The sequence below is a fragment of the Drosophila sechellia genome, chromosome 2L (genome assembly GCF_004382195.2).
Source record: "Drosophila sechellia strain sech25 chromosome 2L, ASM438219v1, whole genome shotgun sequence".
NCBI lineage: Eukaryota > Metazoa > Arthropoda > Insecta > Diptera > Drosophilidae > Drosophila > Drosophila sechellia.
Genome location: NC_045949.1, coordinates 8,276,958 through 8,298,189, shown reverse-complemented (window position 1 = coordinate 8,298,189; position 21,232 = coordinate 8,276,958). Strand labels below are relative to the sequence as shown.

General features: G+C 43.8%; 6 protein-coding genes across 9 annotated transcripts; 3 read left to right on the top strand and 3 right to left on the bottom strand.

Annotated features, from left to right (window-relative positions):
• The first annotated feature begins 52 nt into the window (after positions 1-52).
• Positions 53-5,091, top strand: LOC6611698 (1-acyl-sn-glycerol-3-phosphate acyltransferase alpha). Of its 2 annotated transcripts, none has more exons than XM_002036196.2 (3): positions 53-428; positions 3,801-4,011; positions 4,076-5,091. In XM_002036196.2, exons 2-3 carry the CDS (start codon positions 3,836-3,838, stop codon positions 4,713-4,715), a joined length of 816 nt encoding a protein of 271 aa, XP_002036232.1. In that variant the 5' UTR covers positions 53-428; positions 3,801-3,835; the 3' UTR covers positions 4,716-5,091. The 2 variants fall into 2 exon arrangements, with proteins under 2 accessions (XP_002036232.1, XP_032582477.1); XM_032726586.1 differs by lacking the exon at positions 53-428 and adding an exon at positions 3,341-3,358.
• Positions 5,092-5,213: 122 nt separating this feature from the next.
• Positions 5,214-9,032, top strand: LOC6611697 (beta-alanine-activating enzyme). Of its 3 annotated transcripts, XM_002036195.2 has the most exons (6): positions 5,218-5,673; positions 5,735-6,073; positions 6,126-6,407; positions 6,469-6,902; positions 6,968-8,271; positions 8,331-9,032. In XM_002036195.2, exons 1-6 carry the CDS (start codon positions 5,363-5,365, stop codon positions 8,742-8,744), a joined length of 3,084 nt encoding a protein of 1,027 aa, XP_002036231.2. In that variant the 5' UTR covers positions 5,218-5,362; the 3' UTR covers positions 8,745-9,032. The 3 variants fall into 3 exon arrangements, with proteins under 3 accessions (XP_032575191.1, XP_002036231.2, XP_032575186.1); XM_032719295.1 differs by lacking the exon at positions 5,218-5,673 and having other exon boundaries at positions 6,038-6,073; positions 6,197-6,407; XM_032719300.1 differs by lacking the exons at positions 6,968-8,271; positions 8,331-9,032 and having other exon boundaries at positions 5,214-5,673; positions 6,126-6,412; positions 6,463-6,542.
• A 61-nt stretch (positions 9,033-9,093) lies between these two features.
• Positions 9,094-12,494, bottom strand: LOC6611696. Its single transcript, XM_032719306.1, has one exon. It carries the CDS (start codon positions 12,468-12,470, stop codon positions 9,213-9,215), a length of 3,258 nt encoding a protein of 1,085 aa, XP_032575197.1. The 5' UTR covers positions 12,471-12,494; the 3' UTR covers positions 9,094-9,212.
• Positions 12,495-12,595: 101 nt separating this feature from the next.
• On the bottom strand, positions 12,596-16,625 carry LOC6611695 (DNA repair protein complementing XP-G cells). Its single transcript, XM_032719287.1, has 4 exons — positions 16,456-16,625; positions 16,218-16,393; positions 13,991-16,147; positions 12,596-13,920 (listed from the first exon to the last, which is right to left on the bottom strand). The coding sequence occupies exons 1-4, from the start codon at positions 16,541-16,543 to the stop codon at positions 12,634-12,636; spliced, it is 3,708 nt and encodes a 1,235-aa protein (XP_032575178.1). The 5' UTR covers positions 16,544-16,625; the 3' UTR covers positions 12,596-12,633.
• A 323-nt stretch (positions 16,626-16,948) lies between these two features.
• On the bottom strand, positions 16,949-17,535 carry LOC6611694 (DNA polymerase epsilon subunit 3). Its single transcript, XM_002036192.2, has one exon. It carries the CDS (start codon positions 17,443-17,445, stop codon positions 17,056-17,058), a length of 390 nt encoding a protein of 129 aa, XP_002036228.1. The 5' UTR covers positions 17,446-17,535; the 3' UTR covers positions 16,949-17,055.
• Positions 17,536-17,605: 70 nt separating this feature from the next.
• LOC6611693 lies at positions 17,606-20,909 on the top strand. The gene is made up of 2 exons (XM_002036191.2): positions 17,606-18,664; positions 18,722-20,909. The coding sequence occupies exons 1-2, from the start codon at positions 17,774-17,776 to the stop codon at positions 20,735-20,737; spliced, it is 2,907 nt and encodes a 968-aa protein (XP_002036227.1). The 5' UTR covers positions 17,606-17,773; the 3' UTR covers positions 20,738-20,909.
• Positions 20,910-21,232: the final 323 nt, after the last annotated feature.

The window sequence follows — 21,232 nt, the reverse complement described above, 5'->3', positions numbered from 1 at the left end:
TGAGGCGTACCTATGTAGGTACACGCCGTGAACACGCGAAGCGAGAGCTTTTTCAATTGCCCGCGGACTCTTGATTAAAGCGGAGGTATTTTTCGAGTGCCGGCACTCTTTCGGCGAAAGCGGATGATTGTTTGAAAATCTGTGCGTAACGCGCGTATATTCCTTTAACTAATCAGCATTGATTGCTAGCGCGGTTATTGCTTAATTGCAGTGCGACTTTTGGTTCAATTGAAATTGACTAATGTTCATTTAGTGGAATTTATTGCACTGCAGATGCTGCAAATTACACTAGAACACACACATACACATCGGCAAAGCAACTGTTACGCCTACGCAGCAGCGGCAACAACAACAAAAACAACAGCAGCAGCAACAGCAAGGGAATTAGCAGCAACAATTTTCCACCCATAGAGGGAAATAACTGTTCCGTGAGTTTATACAATTTGGACTGTATTTGTTGTTGTCCTCCCACGTACTTTTTGTCTATATTATGCTCCTGCCGCTTCTCCTTCTTTCGCTCCTTTTCCCTCCCCACCTTCCCTGTTCCACTTCTTTTCTCTCCCATGCGGTTAGTGTGTTATTCCCGTCCTGAAGGAATAAAAGCAACAGCAACCCCGTGTACATTTATTGTTCTCGCCCCGATGCACGGAGAGAAATTTGATTTTGATTTGATTTTAAATCAACAACGTAAACGTATGAATGATGATCGCGAATTTCAATGGAATAGTTTTATTTTCAGTGTACCTATCATCCTGTTAACCCAAGCTTTGCCCTCGCGCCCTGTAGTTCTCATGAGTGTTACATTTTCTGATACCAAGTCCCTGTTGATTTTGGGTTATTGGGATTCCTCACTTTTCACAGTTACCATGGCGCGCGCATATGATAATGAATTTGTGCATTTATAATTCATGAAAGAGAATTTAAATTTTAATGAATTTTCCGAAATTGAATTTCTTTAAAATGTGTCTATTAGCCCATTTTAGGTAGTGATTTAAAAATTTGTACAGAACCAAAGCACTTTAGCGTATGTACTATGTGCCCTAAAAAGTCTGAACATAAAGATAAAATATAATTGCTTAAGTGAAATAAGCGCAAAGATTGCATTCGAGCTTAATGGTCTGATTAAAGTCCTTTGAAGCAAATGATATGATATCACCACACCGAATCAGTAAATATCTTACCCTGCAAGACTTCTGCTAATTTAATGTTTATACTTGCATACAATTACCCCTAAGAGCACATACCATTTGCCGGCCACATGAGAGTGACTCCAATTTTGTGTACAATGAAAAACAACTCAAGATTGCTGTCCTAAACATTCCCCTCGGCAATTAAGTGCTCGGCAATGATCATTCGATGAGGAAAGTCCAATCAGCAGATCAAATGACTCAAGCTAGGTCTAGATCCACAGCTTAGAATCAATCTCCCCGTGGACTTTGAACTTGACTTGAAACGCTGACGCTAAATTGACCCGACCGGCAATTGGTGGCTGGTGGGGGAGGTCCAGACCTCAAGTCCGGAATTAAGTTCATTTCCGCAGCCGCGTCACACGCGTAGCAGCTTTGTAACGAAACCATGCCCATCGTTTCCCAGCGTGAAATCATGTCACAATCTTATCAGTAGCCTAGGCTTATGCTGCCTGAATGAATCGATGTTCCGCTGTCGCACACCGAACGCTTCGCTGAGATTGTATGGTGATAATGGTGATAATGGGTGTCAAACCATTTACCCCCTTCGCGATATTGAAAGCAGGCGATGCCGGTGGACATTGTAAACAAAAAGTCAAACAAGTGCAATAGATAAATTAATTTCAGCACACTGTCAGAAATGTAAATTTAAACTTGACCCGTATACAGAGTACAAAGTATGCAAAGTATAGAGTACAAAGTATTTTTCTGAAATTTCTTCATTTGAATTACAGTCAACCATGTCGGTAATTTTCTTGTCATTCAACCCTCTAGAATAATCACAGTAAAATCTATTCCACAAATGGAATATATATCTTATAATAAATGTAGTTTCCTATATCATTGCTTATTTTTCGTTGTGTACTAGGAACCCAGTAAACGCAGGGGTATAAACTACGATAAATACGTGGAAATATTATCGCAAAGCGTTTGTTTTCTACAGAACTAATAACATAAGCCATTTATGACCTATTACTGAGCGGCAATATCGAAAATCTAATATTTCCGTGCACATTAAGTACAAAGTTGGAAGTTATAATATGCTTTTTTAGGAACATGTGACATTCACAAGCGTTACACAAAAAAATCAATGAAAATCAAAGGAAAATGGCATAACCATTAGATCTCAGCGCTTGATTAACCCTTATTAGTATCCATTCAACACGTAATTACACCACAAAAGGTCACGTCAGTATCAAGAGGTTGACATCAATTCAGAGCTTCAACCGTCGAATTTCGTATCTGTAACCATAATTATATTTGTCTTAATTGCTATTGCCAACATTTAGAAGTCATTTCGTATATAATTTACAAGCACAGGTGGTTAAAAGTTAATTTAAGATTGACAAAACAATTGAAAGTAAATAAGTTCTGATTAGAACTTTAGTGCTGGCGGCTGAATTTAATATTGAGATGATGTGGTCATAAAGATAAAAGGATCATGTGATGAATTTTGAACAAAAAATGTACTAATCTCAAGTAGTCTTCTTATGTTTAAAGTACTACCCTTGGCAACATGCCTAATTAGTTAAACACGCAACTTTTGAGGGTAATTACGTGATTTATGTGGTTGGAGTAGTTATGTCCCTATAAAAGTACAGATGAGCTTTAACCTGAATGTCAAAGTTTGAGCTGTAAGTCTTTGTGGCAAAGGTACAAAAAATTATTACGAAAGAACAAATTTTTTCCCTTAACACTTACTTAGTAGTTCCTCCCACTCCAGCATAACTATTTTTTATTATTTTGTGTAATCTTTTGATCAAGCTGATTGTGTGCGCTTTCATAAAGAAACAAAAGAGTGCTATTGTTATAAAAAGACTACCATAGCCCATAACAACAGTAATCTTTGGGCGAAAGTACATGCCTCCTTTGTGCGCCACTTAAGCCAAAAGTTGATTACTATTCTGATCTATCGAATCTATGTACTATTCGTCATGGTCTTACCAAGAGCTGATTAAGAAACCTACTCGATAGTTTCGGCTTCTAACAACATGTATCAGCGAGCTATCAAAGTTCACTGCCTTAATCCAAACAAAAGCAATTGGACACTTGCTGATAAGCCTTGAGCAATTTCCCAGTTTAAACGGACCCACCTGTGAGGGGGCACCTCAGTTTTAATTGTCCGATCGGCGGTATCGGACGTGTGCCGACCTTGTTAGGGTCTTTCAAAGGTTTGTTACCAAAGGGATAACGCTCATGAATTTATAATGCCATAAAGCTTTAATCAACCCAACTTCGAGTGCTACTATGTGTGTTCTGTTTGAAAAGATATCGTGGAACAGGGTTATTGAATTTGAAAAAGCATCACATGACAATTTATTGACCCATCAAGACTGTATGCAAATTAGAGAAAATTTAAAATAATTGCAACAGTAAGGCGCACTTCAAACAATCTCGTAATAGTCAAGTAATCCCAGACCTTTCTTAAATTCAATAATGGAGATAAATTTAAATGAGCTTAGTCACGAATGTGTGAATGGTTTGTAGAAACCCAAGCATTAAATGTTCAATACAAAGCACAAGATTTCGAAATATATTCTCCTAGCTTAAACAATAAATTATTAAGAATTAGTATCAATACCCATTTAATATAAATCTTTGTTGTTATTTTAGAAAAAGGATCCTTTGCGGTTAAGCAGCTCCCAAAAATGGCTTGCACATGCGAAGTCATTGGACTGGCCTGCGTGGTGGCCTTAATCCTGAGCGCCACGGCCAAGGCTCCCTATCAGATGCGCATGTTCTTTATATTTTTTGGAGCTGGTCTGATAGTCTTTCTGTGCGTGCCCTTTATGATTCTGCGACCGCGAGACTATCGAAATGCGCTGTAAGTAAAAAATACATAACACTCGTCAAGTATCCAAACTAAGTTGAATGTTTTAATCTTACAGTTTTCCATCATGGTGCTTCCGGCAGCTTTGCCGCCTGGTGGGCATAACAATGGAGGTTCGCGGTCTGGAGAATGTCCGTAAGGACCATGGGGCAGTGGTGATTATGAACCACCAAAGTGCTGTTGATCTGTGCGTTCTGGCCTATTTGTGGCCGGTGATCGGAAGAGCAACAGTTGTCTCCAAGAAGGAGGTTCTCTACATCCCATTCTTTGGCATTGGAGCATGGCTCTGGGGAACCCTGTACATCGACCGCTCCCGCAAGACCGACTCGATCAATTCTCTGCAAAAGGAGGCGAAGGCGATACAGGAGCGCAACTGCAAGCTACTGCTCTTCCCTGAGGGCACGCGGAACTCCAAGGACTCGTTGCTGCCCTTCAAGAAGGGCTCATTCCACATCGCACTGCAGGGCAAGAGCCCCGTTCAGCCGGTGGTCATATCGAAGTACTCATTCATGGATGACGAGAAAAAGACATTCCGTCCTGGCCACGCCCTAATCCACATCCTACCCGAGGTGTCCACCGAGAAGTACAAGAGGGAGGACGTGCAGCTGCTGATCGACGAATGCCAGTCCATCATGCAGACGGAGTACACAAAGCTGAGCAAAGAAGGCCAAGCCTTGAGCTCGAAGAAGCAGGCATAGGACTGGATAGGTTACGATCAAACTCAGGGGTTAAATGTACAATCGATCCACAAGATTTGCCTATCCATGGATGAGATGAATCAAAAGCAACAGAAAGCCGAAACTTGAGGGACGTAAAACCGTTGGCCTAGTATTAAGTTACACAATATCACTCCATCCATGGGTGAATTTTCGATTAATATTAACTGTTTTACCTCCAGTACATGAATGTGTATGCCCAGAGCTTTTTTCGACTAAGCGAGATAAAAACAGAATGATAAATTTTACAAACAAAGAAAGCGCATTTGTTGGATGTTTAGCTTTATGCGAATATTGTATTGATTTATATGTGAATAATGAAATGAGACCTATTTAATAAAACATTTTGCACTGAAAAGATTGTTAAATTTTTTGGGCCTTTACAGTTTTAATATTGGCTTACTTTTTGAATTTTATTATTTCCCGCCAAAAGCGTGGTACATGCCTATCGTTTTCATCCCATCCACAGACGAACAGCTGTTTGCCGGCAATACAATTTAATTTTTTACAGATTAAATGTTATGTGTTCTTAGAAACAACACGCGGTACCCACTAGCATTGCTGTAGATCGAGAGCATTTGTCGGCAAATCCATATTACCACTTGTTTGTTTTGTAAACAAACTGAGAAATGGCATCTGATGGGATAAATCATTCTTCTCCGGACTGGGAGCCTCTGACTCCATCAGATATGGTCCCAAGTGAATCAACCGCGGAGCAGCCGGACAAGCTCTACGACATCAACCGAATCCGAGCGTTTAAACATGTTCCCTTCCTGATAAGGCGCACGGAGACCAAGGACACGATCGTGTCATACGCCGATACTGCAGATGAGATTCAGGTTGTGATGAATTTTCTGCAAATGAAAGGTGTCCCAGCCGAAGCAGGAATTGCTCTACGAGTCACGGAGCACACGCCGGCTTCTTCTATTATAATTTTGGCGTAGGGATTTACATAGGTTGTACCATTGCTATAGTATGAAATCACGATTCTAATTATCCAGGATCCTCAACCACAAGTGCCACTTTTTTCCCACGGATAAAATGATGCTGTCACAGGATCTGTACTCACAGATGAGCACGGCCGGAGTGGAGTTCCTCTTGGTCAACAAACATTTGACCGTTGCCCCCTTGTACTTCACATTTCTGGGGAGCATCTTGGTGTTTAAGGAGGACTGTAGGCTATATAGGGTAAAGTTAAAATCCGCCGATGAGACTGTACACACCAAGAAGCCGCTACCAGCCAATATGTGCTATACCATCTCCACGACGGGCACTACGGGAAAACCAAAGCTCATACATGTGCCCTACGAATGCATAGCGCCCAACATATTGGGGCTCAGGTAAATATCCAATGAACATACTAAAACCCAAGCTAACCACCATGCCCCCAAGCCAAAAGTTAAACGTCTCCATGGCTGACATCATTTACCTTGGCACACCAATTACCTTCGATCCCTTCGTAGTGGAGTTCTTCCTAGCTCTTCAAAATGGGGCTACGTTACTGAACAGTCGTCACTCCATGAGGGACTCCCCAAGCAAGGTGCTAAATGCCCTCTTCCCCGACAACCTGGCCACGCCAGGAATCACTGTTCTGCAGATGACTCCTTCGCTGTTTCGGCAATTTGGAGCTTCTTCCATCAAAGAGCGAGTGCTAAGCGGATCCAGTTCATTGAGGTGCTTATTGATTTATATAATTTTACTCTATTATAAGATATTGACGTATACATTGTTTTAGAGTACTGCTCCTTGGTGGCGAACCATTTCCCAGCAATGTCGAGCTTGTTACTTGGATGCATCCAAATGTCCTGATGCAAAAGCACATATGCAATATATATGGAATCACGGAAATATCCTGTTGGAGCCTACTGCACATCGTTCAGTCATTACAATCCCCTGTGCCTTTGGGCACGCCTATCGAAGAGGACACGGTTCTGCGGATTGAATCCGAAGACAATGAAACCTCACAGCAAGGCGAGCTGTTTCTGGGTAGTGTCAAGCGTCGTTGCTATATCCCAGAAGTTGATGACCAGGCGAATGCCTCAAAAGACGATTCAGGTATTTGTTTCAGAGCGACAGGAGATTTGGTAACTCGACAGCAGGATGGCACATTGTTCTATAGTGAGAGATCGAACGATGTGGTAAAGCGAGCTGGTAATCGCATTAGCTTGGGTAAGTTTTCCCAAAATGTTCAGACAATTTAAGGTGTGCGCAATTAATTTTTTATAAATATGTAGGTTTAATCACCAGAAAAATTCAAAAATGTCTGCCTAGCTCGGAACTGACTAGTTGCCTTTGGCTCGAAGATTTGCAGAAACTCATTTGCTGCATTCGAACCCTAGAGTCGAAGACCAGAGTTCAGCAGCGGGTCCAAACCTTTGATATACTTTCCAAGGTATCGATTGCCGAGCAGCCAGATAGATTTGTCTATCTGCAACACTTTCCCTGCAACGTACACGGCAAGCTGGACAAGCAGCAGCTCCTTAAAATGTGCATTCCCCTTGCTCAACCAGCTCAGCAGATATTGAAGAGTTACCTACACGATAGGCTAGAATGTGTGGAAGAGCCTGATGATAACTCTTCGAAAAAGCAGCGACTTGATGACGCCGCTCCCTGTGGCTATGATTTGAGTTTTCGCCAGGCGGGTGGCACATCATTCCATGCCATCACCATTTGCCGAGAGATAGGTCTGCAAATGTGCATCGATGATGAGCAACGCCACTTGTTCGAAATGCTACTGGATGAGAACATTCCGTTGCGCACAGTGCTAAGATTCTTGGACACAGCCAAGTTGGTGGCCAACAATATAAAGCGAAAGAATGTTGAGCCAGCGGTAGTTGCCTCAACCTGCCAAAGTGGCTTGGTTATTAAACGTATCGAACAGCCGGTCCTCAAGCTTCAAATCTACTGGAAGGTCAACTTCGAGAAGTGCATAGACTCCCCAGTGACACAATACGAGGGACGCTTCATTTGCGTAGGCGCACATTCGAAAATCCTCCGGACGCTTAATCCCCAGACGGGCAGCGAATACAGTGTAGTCAAACTTCCCGATCGTATCGAGTGTAAGGTGACGTTCCTCACCGAGCAGCTTGCAATGGTGGGCTGCTACGATGGATGTCTCTACGGTTTCAATCCCCAAACCGGTGACATTGTATTTCGCGTTGGAATTGGTGGCATGATTAAGTCGCAGCCCATGCTAACCGCCGATGGTCGCCGAATCATAGTATGCAGCTATGCCGATGACTACAATGTCTATTGCTTGTCAGCCGAGCGGCAGGAGGTGCTGTGGTGCCTAAGGATCGGTGAAAAGCCTATCTTTGCGAGTCCTTTGGAGCTGCCGAGGGAACAGTCGCTGATAGTCTGCACCTTGGACGGCAGCTACTCGCGTGTGGCCATTACCGATGGCTCAGTGGAGTGGACGCAGAAATTTAAAGAACCAGTATTCTCCACACCTGTTCTTTTGGAATCCGTGTCCAATATTTTTCTAACCGCGGAAGTGGCTGGGCGAGTCCATGCCTGTCATGTGGGCAATGGCAAAATTGTGAGTACTCTTTTTCTGTTCCCAATTGCAAACATGGTCATAACAATTTCAATCTTCAGCTGGCTACCTTCAGCACAGAAGGAAACATTTTCTCTTCGCTGGTGGTCAAGACCCCACCGACTTTTATGGGACATTCCTTTGCCGTTTTTGGTTGCATAGACCAACATTTGTATTGCCTCCGCTGCAAAACCGGACCGGGTAGCAAATCTGTTGAGTTTGAGCTGCACTGGAAGGTCAATGTGGGTGCACCCATTTATGCCACGCCAACTTTGCTCACAGTGCAGCCGAACGGACTTTTGGTTTGGTGCGCCGCCACCGATGGACGCGCCATGCTGATGAACTTAAGAAATGGCGAGATTCAGTGGTCGGATAAACTACCCGGTCAAGTCTTTTCCAGTGCATGCTTTATTGAGGACCTGCGTCGTATTTTCGTGGGATGCCGAGACAATTTCCTTTACTGTCTGGGCATCTAGATATCAACTGAAACTGATACATTTCCATTTACAATCAACTTGTTGCTTAGTAGTAAGATAGAAAAGTGTGCCTGTACATATATACCAAATATGCATTGAAGAATTTACAGAGGAATACAGAATTTACTTGTATAACTAGAATTTAATCACAATGTCCAGTTAGTTGTTAGAGTACATACATAAGAAAACGAATGTTATATTTTTTGAATCGCTTATAGAAATTGACGTATTCTTCTTTTGAAACATACACAAACATATTTCTTTATATTAAAAGATTTGTTTTGATAATAGCTTTGTTGTATTTATTATGCATTCCTCACACATTCAAATTTTCAATTTTCATTGGTGGTATAAAAATCGCTTTCTACCAAATTCATACAAACTTTTTGTTAGAATTTGATGGAAGGAGATTTCTGTACCACCACCAAAAATAAGACTTTCCCAAGGATTTTTTTCAAATCCTAATACCTAACTTGCTTTTACATTTTGACAGATGTGCGCTTCTGAAGTATCGTTGGATTCTTCGGAACATTTCTCTGACCAGATCAAGCCGCACCTGCTGCACTGTCGGCAACAAAATGATGTTAGCGAGCATTTCGATTTCCTGCCCTCCAGCTTGTCCTTGATGTCCTCGATGGCTTGTCGCTCGCGGTTCGTTCGTCTTGGAGCTCGAAATAGATCACTAAGTGGTCTTCTCTTCTTGTGAAGCCGCTGCTCCTGCAGGATTCGCTGCTCGCGCTCCTCCCGTTTTCTGGCCAGCTGATCCATTCGTTTCTTATAGCGGACTTGGGCTAATAGAATCTCGGTAGGAGTCTTGTCCTGTTTGGCAATGTAGGCTGCCCAAATTTTTCTTCTTGCCTCCAGATATGCTTCATTTAAATCTGTGCGATCCATATGGCAGCTTTCGGCGGAAACTTTTGACACTACTTCTTCTTCCGCTTTTTGTATCTCGTTTCTGAATTTCATTTCCTGAACCCGCTTTTCCCTGGAAAGTATCATTAATTGTTCGTTTATAAACTGAAAATTTTTCTCCAGAATCGGCAACATTTCCTCATACTTCTCATCCGTAATGGGTTTACCCGACGTTAGTATCAGTATGTTGTAGTGCTGAGGATCAGATTTATATTTCTTATATATTTCCATTTCTTCCGCACTCATGGGTACCTGTCTACCCATGATCATGCGCTCCATTTCCTCCACATTCTTGTCAAAGGCCCTTGACCTCAACGTATCCATTTGCAATCGCAGTAGGGTGTCGTGCATTCGTCTGATCGGGGAAATGTCTGTGCTAGATGCCTTTTTGGGAACTCCTAGTGATCCATTGCTGGTTGGTACTATGTAACTGGATCGAAATGCCCTACTTGACATTATAGATTTTCTGGAACCTGTTTCTGATCGCCCACCGTCATAATCAATCTTAAACTGCTTGACATGATTGTGTAAGACCTTTTGCATATTGTGAATATAGCGCCACTTGAGAATTTTCTTGCATTTCTGAGCATCCTCGGGCATTATAACATTGGAAAACCACTCTCTATATTTCCCCTGCAAATCGTTCCACACAGCATTTGCCTGATCCGAGGGCTTCATCCTAGAAATCGTTCCCAAAAAAGTGTTTAATGACATTTTTGTAAAGTCTATTGTTTTTTGATGTGTTCTTGGTTTATCCGAAGCTATTGGCCTATCTTCGAACAAAAGATTGATAATCGTTGTAGCCATTGATGACAAGGGTGGTTGCGAGTCATCCAGTGATCTCACAGAGGATTTTGGCAAAAGTCCGGAATTCACTTTCAGTTTTCCTACTGAAAAGGAGCTTGTTTGAGATAAATGAGATGAATTCAAGTTGGTTTTTATGTCGATATATTTTGATACAGACTTCTGCTTGGCTAGGCTTTCTTCGGATTTATCTTTTTTATTGAAAACTGAACTATGTCTCGTTGGTTTTAAACTTTCCGTTCGATAAGCAGATTTCAATTTTTCGTATGTCGAGAAATGTTGTATTTTTTTAATGGTTGAAGATTTTGAAAACCTATCAAGATCATTCTTTGCCTGACTCTCCTCTCTTTCTTCTGATTGAACATTTTGCAATGAACCGTTTTCTCCTTCTGTATGGTTTTTTCGGACTCTTCTGTGCTTTCCATGCGCCTTTTCCAAATTTGGAAATGTATTCTTTTGCAAAAACTCGTCTTCAATCGCTGCATTGTTTTTTCTGACTCTTCTGTGCTTTCCATGCGGATTTTCCAAATTTGAAAATGTATCCTTTTGCAAGAACTCGTCTTCAATCGCTGCATTGTTTTTTCGGACCCTTCTGTGCTTTCCATGCGGCTCTTCCAAATTTGGAAAAGTATTCTTTTCTTTCTCGTCTTCAATCGCTGCATAGTCTTTTCGCAGTTTTCTGTGCTTTCCAAGTCGCATTTTCATAGTTGGAAATGTATCTTTTTCCAAGGATACGCCTTCAATCGCTGAAGAGTTTTTTCGGACTCTTCTGTGTCGCATTTTTCCAAGTCGCTGTTTCAAATTTGCAAATGTATCCTTTTCCAAGGACTCGTCTTCAATCGCAGCATTGTTTTTTCGAACTCTTCTAAGCTTTCCAAGACGCATTTTCAAATTTGGAAATGTATTCTTTAACGCGAATTTCTTTTTCAATTCTGAGGCTTTTCTTTTTTTCGACCTCTTTAGGTCTCTACCTATAATTATTTTTGAGTCGATATAATGCGGTCTCCTCCAGGTTCCCTCCTGTTTTTCGTCTTTATTTAATGTTTTTTCGCCAAATGCTATTTTCGGTTGTTTTAAATCTGTGTCAGGGGAAATTTCTCCATCCGCTGTATTGTGTGTTTCGATCTTTTTTCGTGGATAAACTTTAACCTTTAGCCTCGATGCCGATAAGTTATGAGTGCTTCTTTTTTGAGAATCTTCATATGGATCTTTCAAAAAATCTAAGTTTATTGAGTTTAATTGTTTTGGCCGCGCAATGCGTTTTTGAATATGTTTTTTACTTGACTTTACGTTGAGATCGTCTCCCGAAGCGAATAATTTAAATTTTTTTGTCACCGTGTAGGGTCCTTTTGAATGCGAAACGTTTTTGTTGTCGTACGTATCCTTTGTTGTTTTGACATTCGTTTGAGATTTTAGTGAGTTTAAGAACATCCATATGGATTTATTAAAAGTATATTTTGGTTTGCGTCTCCAAGACCTACTTCTTCTCATATATCGTAAATGGCTTGCCCATAAACTCCTTACAACATGAATATATTCTTGGGCTTCTTTTATGTTGCCTATGGATCGATTTTTCATTAATTTGAATTGAGACCTTAACATTTCTCCAATATTAAGTTTAGTTGTTTGACTGCAATCGTGATCATTAATTTGCATTTTCAAATTGCTTAACATTTTTTTGAGAAATAAACTGTGTTTTTTATGATGGTTTAATTTTCGTAATAGTTTCTTCAGCCTTTTTTCATTCTTTTCAACTTGCAGATAATTTGTTTGAAGTTCACGATTTTGTCGCTGTATCAATTTAATGGATTCAGCCAAAATGGCCCGGGTCTTATGCTTGGACATCATTCGGATCCTGTTAATCAAATTGCCCTCCTTACTCAAAAGATGATTTAAGATTTTTTGCAATTTAAACGCTTTCGTCCTGCGCCTCCTGAAACCCCTCATTGAATGGTATTTGTTATATATACGGTAGGCAGCTGGTCGTACATTATATCGTTTCAAAATCATGTTTAAGTTGTGCTTATAGTACTTAGTTTTAATATAAATAAACAAAAAAATATTAAAAAAAAAAACAGACGTAGTTTTTAAAGGTTGCTTTGAAACACTAAATACAAAATGCAAACCTCACTAGATGGTTTCTATAAAGTTATATTTAATAGATTTGTTGAGCTTATTTCCTATTGGCTTTCGCTGACTTCTTAAGAATCTCTGCCGCCTTGGCTTTGTTGAGGCGCATCTGCTCCAGATCCTTTTCCCTCTGAGGTATAACTTCAGCGCTGCTAGGTATTCGAGGACATTTTTCAGGCTTCGGTACCGACTGCGATGTGGAAGGAAGTTCCCCATCCAAAACTTCCGATTCGGATGCAGCTTTTCGTTTGCCGCGTTTGGGACGGGCTGCTTTTGTTGCGACATCCGCGATGGCCAAATCATCATCTGTTGGCGGAGCTGCCTTTGCACGTCTTGTGCGTGTCACCTTCTTTGGTTTCTCCGGCGTCTCATCGATCTTCCCGGACATCTTGTCAATTGCCAGTTGGACACGTTTGCTGACGTTCGGTTGTTGAACTCGCAGAGCACTCTTTGCCGTAAAGTAGTTGCGTATGGAACCCTGTATCTTCTTCTCGTTAATTTTTTTCATCACGGGCATCAGAATGTCGTCCGTTTTTGAAGTAGTCCAGCCGAAAGATTTTCGCGTGAATTCTCTGATTGATTCCACATCCGGTGTGCCCCAACTAAATGCATCCCGATTGTCGTCGATCGTGGGCGCTAAATATGCCTCCACCACTGCACCGCTGGGAAAACCCTCGTGCAGTTCGATGTTCTTCAGTTTCTTGCGGAGAGAAAGGCGAGCCGAGCTGCCAGGTGGAAGATTGCTGCTCTTGTGTGCTTGCCACCAGTCGCGAAACTTGATTAGCGTTTGAAGCACCGATTGATTGCAAATACCTGGCCCATTCGCATCCTGTCCGGAAAAGGAGGCCAAAATCTCCAGGGCCGTTACAGCACCAATGCCATGAATTCCTGTAGTGTAGTCACTGCCCACCAAACAGGCCAACTGGATAAGTTTACCCCTGTTGCAGTTAAACGTTTGCTCGATCTGTTCCGCCCGGAATTCCATCACGTGCTTGTTTTGGGCAAAGAAGTTCTTGTAGACAGTTCGACCACCAAAAAGCCAGATATCGCTGTCATCCGTAATGGTGCCGTGGGTGAGATCTGTGGCATTGAGGAAGGCGCACTGCGCCTCTGCCTCCATTGGAGCCACAATGTACGGGATGCCGAAAAGACGCAGCAGCTCCTGACAATCGATGCTCATGCGCTGGCTGATGGACATGCCCATTCGGTCTTGCCGGTTCCGCTCGATTTCAAGTTCCTTTCGCTCCTGAGCTAAGTTTGTAGCCATCTCCTGCAGTTCTTCTGAGGTCTTTTGAGATTTAAGAGCCTCTGCTGCATCTTTGATAATCTCCTGTAGGGGTAAAACATTACATGAATAAAGTATTAAGAGACTCCGGCATATTAATCAGAGCAATACACACCTCAGGATCTACAGTCTTTTCTTCTTCCGGCTCCTTTGGCTCGAAAAGAGACTTCGAGGCCTTACTGGACCTTTTGGTGGGCGAAACTTCCTCATCACTGTCCTCATTGGCATCACTAGTTCGTTTCCGTCCGGACTTCGGGGTTCTCTTTCTAAAGAAGGGCTTCGGGGTCTTGGGTGTTCCCGGCGAAGTTTCGTTTGACGCTTGAGATTTGTCGGGAGTTCGCTTGACCACGTAACTGGTCTCAAAAAAGTCCTTAATCGACTTGTTTTTGCTTGGCGTTTTGTTCGGTGATATTCGATTGTTTTTATTATCGTCGCTGTCGCACAATTCAATAAGCTCTTCCTTCGGAACTATTTTCGAGGATTTCATGGCACTTTCGTCATCGGAGGATAGTATGATATGGGCACTATTGCTTAATTTCACGTCATCTAGAGTGATGTTTTTAACGTCGGCCATCTTTACTTTTAGCTCATCCAATATAGAACTGATTTCAACCTTTGGTTTTGCTTCTTCATTTACGTTTAGCTGAATATCTTTAACTGCAGCCGTTTGCTTTTTCAGATCATTTAAAATTGAATCTAGATCGGGTTTGAGTTTAGGTTTTGCAGGAACCGCTTCTTGGCTATCTTTCACTTCGATAATTTCATCAATGGACGGGGACGGCTTGACTTCGTTAGTTTCTTTAATACTCATATTCGTAATTGGTTTATCTTGATCTTCAGTATCCAATTTTAGTTCCTCGCTGTCTTTTACTTCTATAAAGTCATCGCCTTCGTCATCGCTTATATTTTTCTCAATTTTATTTGCCTCCCCATCTTCGAAAATATCCGCAAACAGATCATTCGAGTCCGTTTGGCCAGTGATATCAACACAAATCTCAAGATTTTTCTTGACTTTATCTAGCTCCTGAACTTCCATTACTTCCTCCAAGTCTGAGTCGGTATCAGTATCTACAATCTCCACCTTGTCCTCGTTAAGATTCTTCTTGCTTTCCTCAATTGCTTGGGAGAGTTGTTTGCTCTCTTCAATAGCTTGTGAAATAAGTTTGGCCTCCTCAATCGAGTTGTCAGCCATGTCGGTCGGGACTGTCGTGATCTCTAGCAACTTCTCAAGGCTTTGAGTGTCATTGAACTGAGTGGCCTCCATGATGTTGCCAACTTCCTCGTCGTTCATTCCGCCGTATTCAATCATATAGGCCCGTGCAGGTCCCTTGGCCGCATGGCGCAATTGCTTGGTTTGAGCTCGATTGAGGCGCAACTCTTGGTCTGAGTCGTACTCGTAGTCCTTTTCATCGTACACCTTGGTCTCCTCCATTGACATAGACAGTGCTTTGGCCAAATCCTCATCGAACTCGGTGCCTAGGTCCACACTTTTCACAGCCTCTTTCTTGGTGGAAGTGCTTGATTTCTCATCCTCCTCAGCGGGTACCTCCTCAATCATCTCCATTTTAACCTCTTGTTTGGTGCTCTCCATTGCTTTCTTTTTAAGATCCCTGACCAGCAGGAATCGTGTGTGTTCATCCGAGCTTATTTGTCTGGTGCACTGTTCAATGGCAGTTGGTGTGAGTATGCCCTCCTCATTGAAGAAGTCGCACAACTCTGCATAGGTAAGCGTATGTCCGCCCATCTCCTGTTCCGCCTGCTCTAAGCTTTCCTGAACGGCTCGGCGCTTGAGGAGTCGCTTCATCTGGAAGGAGCAGAAGTCATCGCTGCGGGCGGGCAACTCGTGCAGACGGCCCCACGACGATTGCTTGCGCGTCTCCTTAATGTCTGTGAGGATCTCGTGTCGCACATCGGCTGGCAGATTCCGAAAATGCTGACTCTTTACATCGATGGCCTGTAAGCTAGAGTTGTAAGAATGTCGAGCGGTTGACTCGTCGAAGGAGCTGTCTGAGGCACTGGCACTGGTGTCCTGCTCGCTTTCATCTTGATTATCTTGCACCGATGCAGCCGGAAGTTCGGGAAGCTTGAACAAGTCATCCTCGTCGTTCTTCTTGGCTGGAGGCGGTCGCTTAACCGGAGATTTCAACAGTAGCTCCGCATTCTTGCCCAGCGCTTGCTGCACTACTTTTTCTTTGGCCAGGGATTGAAGGAGCAAAGCCTGAATGCGATCAGCTTCGTTGCTGAGCTTATTCCTCTGCTGCTGCCGACGTGTCTGAAAGGGCGACATAAAGAGGATTTCATTTAGAGAGTCAATTTGAGTATATTTCCCTATTATAACTCACAATAGTGTCCCTTTTGAGCTGCGGCACGCATCCATCGAAAATGAAAACCGGTCGCACACGATAGTATAGCAATTTACAGAGACGATGGAATAGACCCAGTAAATGGGCATTACTCAGGGTCGATCCCTTGTTGTCCTGAAAGCCCTTCACAACCTGATGCAACCATATGGATATATCTGCAGGACGAAAAGAACTCTAATCAGCAAGTATTTCATTAGGTGGCGAAATCGATGCTTACCCACTGCTAGGATTTTGCCCTCCAAAGTCTCTACGGGCACTGGCTTGCCGCACGGCTCAATGAGCTTCCACAAGCCCGTGACTCCCATTTTCTACTAAAATATTTATTAAAGCATGCAATATAATAATTAACTAAACTTTTTGTTGCGACAAGACGCGCTTTTTTAAACAGCTGTTTCCAGTGCTGGAAAGGAGACGCGGCTATCTATTTGGGATGCGCTAGGGTGATTTTCAAAACAGTGATTTTCAGATCACAATCTATAAAAACAAATAATTACTGAAATACCTAAATATCATTCTGACACCTTTACATACTTTGAATGAAGACGTAAAAAACCAGATCGGATTGAAATGCCGCATTTTTTAAAGCTAAGAGGTATTATTTATTAATTTCTTTCTCTGAAATCCTTTCCGACACTAACAATTAATCCCAGGTAAACGTTAACTAACAACGTAAATTATCTTTTGAGGAAAGTGACAAAACACAAGTGAAGTTCATAGATAATGCTTATGTTTAATGTGCTTTGTTTATGCTTAATACTAGCTTTGTTCTTAAGGACTAAAGAGGATAACTGATCCGTATAGTTTCTCCTATTCGCAATCACTCGGCGGCTTCCTCTGCTGCTGCGGCTGTGGAACTGGCGTTGGCATTTTCGACAGTGCTGGAGTCCTTCTTGCTGGCCTTGCTCTCCTTTTTCTCCTTGACCACTTTTCGATAGACCTCAAGATCCTGCGTCAGGGAGGGCACAAAGCTCTCGAAGTCTAGCTCGGTGAGGGTCTGTAGAATGTCCTTGGCCGTGATGGTCTTGTGGTTCTGCTTGTGGGCCAACGCCGTCGACGAGGATGTCACAAAGATGGCAAACACAGATGCCGCTCGGGCGATCGCTGCTCTCGCTTCCTTGCTGACACTAGCTGACTCCGGCAGTGCTTCCTTGATGAGCCGGCCAATCACGGCATTCGGTAGGTTAAGATCCTCGATGCGCTCGACCATTTTGCTGCTGCTTATCTGGTTTTCTTGGTGGGCACTTCTGATTTCCCGTCGAGGTTCCGGCGTCTTTACTTCCCGCGTAAAGAGTAAACAGCTGGCCCACCAGTGTTGGACAAGGCCAGCGTGCACGCATCTACACCAGCGATGTGGCAACTCCCCCACTCAATTCTGTTTGCGCCGCCTCGTTCGCATCAATTGTTTACACATTTTTATAAATAAACGCCAATTACCCCGGCTTAAATGTGCACGGAGCGGTTCGGGCCCAACTTGAAGCTGTTCCCCTCCGAACTAACGTGATACGAGTCCTGTGCGTGTGCCAGCTACCACGCACATGGACCAGCAACAGGCGACGCCCCCAAAAAAACGAAGGCACAGCGAGTACCACGATCCAGATTATCAGCAAACGGAAGTTTCTAGTCAGGATGAGGAAGAAACCAGCGCTGAGGCCGAGTCGCCCGGTCAAAGAAAGCGGACCAAGACGGAACAGGCGGATGGGATGCTGTCATTGTCCGACAAATTTCAGCACATCCGGGAGCTGCTTCGTCTGGAGTTCCAGCGCGAAATCTCTCAGAAGGTCGAGCAGCTGGCCGAGATCGACCGACGACTGCTGCAAGGACGACAACTGTTGGACAGGCTACGCTATCAGGTGGTCAGCGAATATTACCGAAAGCAACAGGTCCCCCTCACTGGCGCGGATATTGCGAAGGTGCGTGGAGACAGCCTTTTTGGGGACGACATAGCCGCTCCGCAGCTGCCACTGCATCCAGCTATCAAAAAAATCGTTGGCAAGCGCCCTGTGGTCATCCAGAATCATTTGCCAGAGCGCACGGCGGCCACCTTGGCCAAAGAAACCATCCGACTGAGGAATCCGGCTCATCGTCGTGCGGAACGAAGGCGACAACGAAAGATCAAGGAGCGGGGCATCGTAACCGATCACTCCAAGGACTCCAAAGGTCAGCCAGAGCAGGAACATCCCATTTCCGTTAAGTTGGAGGACGAGCAGCCGTGCACCAGCCGACAGGCCAACGAAAGGCAAGTGGAGCTGAATGCCTCGCGGCTGAATAACAAGAACAAGTTCAACTTTGTGGTGGGTAATACTTCCAAGTACATTGGTGAAGACTTTCGAGAGAATGCCACAGGTGGGAATGCTTTGACCTACAAGTGGTTGGTCTATGTGCAAGGCAAAGATCTACCTGAACCACTGGAAAAATACATTAAAAAGGTAAGTGATTCCCAAAAGCGCGTACAGTGTGATTCAATGCCTTCTTGGCAATTCTAGGTGCGTTTCCACCTGCATCCGTCATACCGGCCAAACGACATCGTGGACGTGCACAGCCCTCCGTTTCAGCTCAACAGACATGGTTGGGGCGAGTTTCCGATGCGCATCCAGCTATTTTTCCAAGAGCACTTGCAGCAGAAACCCGTGCAACTAATGCACACGGTGGTGCTGGATAAAACAATGTGTGGACTGCACACGATGGGCGCAGAGACCACTGTGGAAATATGGCTGAGAGCAAAACAGGCGTTAACGAAACAGAAAAGCGGCAAACCTCATCCTCCCCCTGAACAGGAGACTGCACTTCCTGATCCACCTCTGGCTGCTCCGCATCTTTTAGAGCCTTCGGTTTTCGCGTTTCCTGGAGAGTCATGCAAACCGCGCACCATTTCAATCACTCAAAATAAGGAGGAACTGGATGACAATCTGTTTGCTGGTATCAACAAAATTGAACTCAGCGATGACATTGAGAAAATTGAACCAACTGTGCTGGTTTCCGAGCCCCTGAAGTTAAGCTACAGTCCAAGAAAGCAGCCACCCATTCCGTCAACGCCTCCTAGGACTCAACTTCGTTTAAATGCGGCTCAGGTCACCGCTTCGAAGCCTTCTGTGGTCTATCTGCCAGTAAACGGCCGAAGTCCTAGGCAGGAATCCTTGCCAGAAAGGCAGCGGCTGGAGTTTTCGCCAATGAAGCACTATCCACCGGCATCTCCGCAGAGAGCGTGGCAGGAATCCTTGTCGGATCGGCCACGAATAAAGCCTGTGCCCAATGGCCATCACCAGGGCAAGAAGAATGTTGTGTTCCAGAGAGCAGGAAAGCTGTACATTATCGATCCCTTGCAGCGAAGGCTTAAGCAGGCTGCAAAGCAACAATCCCTGCTGAAACCACAATTGAGTCTTCTTAAGCCACCTTCGGAAACGCGATGTCATATGCTACAGTGCATGCAGCACGATCATGGGTACGCCAACATGAGCGAGGTGGAGGAAAAGCCAATGATGTTACCTTCAATAGCAGACACTACCATACAACCGCGACCCCGAAGGCTGGAGCATATCTTTAGAAGTGCGCAATTCCGAAACATGCGCAGTGCTGTGGAGTTCCTGCTGAGCCGCCTCCCGCTCGCGGCGAATGATCAGCAAAAGGAGTATCCGTTCACATGTAGAACCCTCGACGAGTTCCACAATCACACTGCTCTGAAACAACGTTGCTTTGAGTACCTGCGCGCACGTATCCTACGTCGCTGTCTGATGCAGCACCACAAGCTGCATCAGCTGGACATAAGTGGGAAGGAACACTACTGGAGTTTGCGGGAGATAGTGGCGTTCGCCAGGGTTCATGGGTATACGCCAGCTCTCAAAGATGTTTTACCTGGCGTGCAGGGGAAGAGAAAACAAAAACTGAGCGATGAGGAGCAATTGGCTCAGCGTGTTCAGGCGCAACTAAAGGGCGAGCCCCAACCGCAACTGTCGGCCTATAGCAGTCTCAGCTCAGGTAATCGGCTGGAAGCTTGGATAACCAAGCAATCCGATCGTCTGCTTGGTCATGATCAAAAGATGCGAGATAAGGAGTTCATCGATGTGTTGGGTGTGGACAAACCTCATCCGCTTGCGTCCAGGTTAAATAACTCAGCAGGTGTATCTTTCCAAATGGTGAATCATCGCCAACTACTTTATCTACCTCCGCCGAAGCACTTGGATTCGACCTTGCAGCTGGTCCAGGAAATGTGCAAGGACATTAATATCACACTGGAACCGGAGGAATCTCCGCCTGGCATCTCCCAGTCACTGGCTCTCTCGGTGCTCGGCCAAGTGCTGCGCACTTTTGTTGAGAAATTGGTGCGCCGCTCCTTGGCGGCGAAACTGCAACAGGAGACTTTGGAACAGTTGCCACCGGCGGCGGCCAATGCTCCGTTGTGTCTCCAACCTCAGGACATAGGCCGTGTCATCAGTCTGTGTTCCGAATTGGATTTCCTGGGAAACAGTCACTTGGGAGTTGCTCCTCTAGAACCACAAATCTAATGTGCAGTGTTGCCAATTGTTTTGAATTTATTTTTTATCAAGTCCGCGTAATAGTTCAAATTCTACTGGGATATTAGTTGATATCTAATTAGAGCCTTGTACTCGTTGGTAAGCATAAATCTAAGCAATAAATTAACTAAATTAATGTCCGAAAAAAGAAATACTGCGTTTTTAATCATCAACCATTACCATATTTTGAAAGAAGTCATGAGATGAGATCAAGACTTAAATTGTTGTATCAATATAAATAATAATCGCTACAATTGCATATTTGTTGGTAAAATGAAACATGTACATACATCTTTAAGTCTTATCAGCTAACTTCTCAGAGTAATATATCTTTCTAGTGCCCCAGAAGTATGCAGTGAAAAGTGCCGTTAGCAAATTGAATAACTGTTAAAGGGCGGTTTTGCATCTCTTAGCATATCCATATGATTCTTTGACCATTATCGATCGCAATCGCATCTCTTTGGGGGCGCTCTCTTCGCTCTCCCC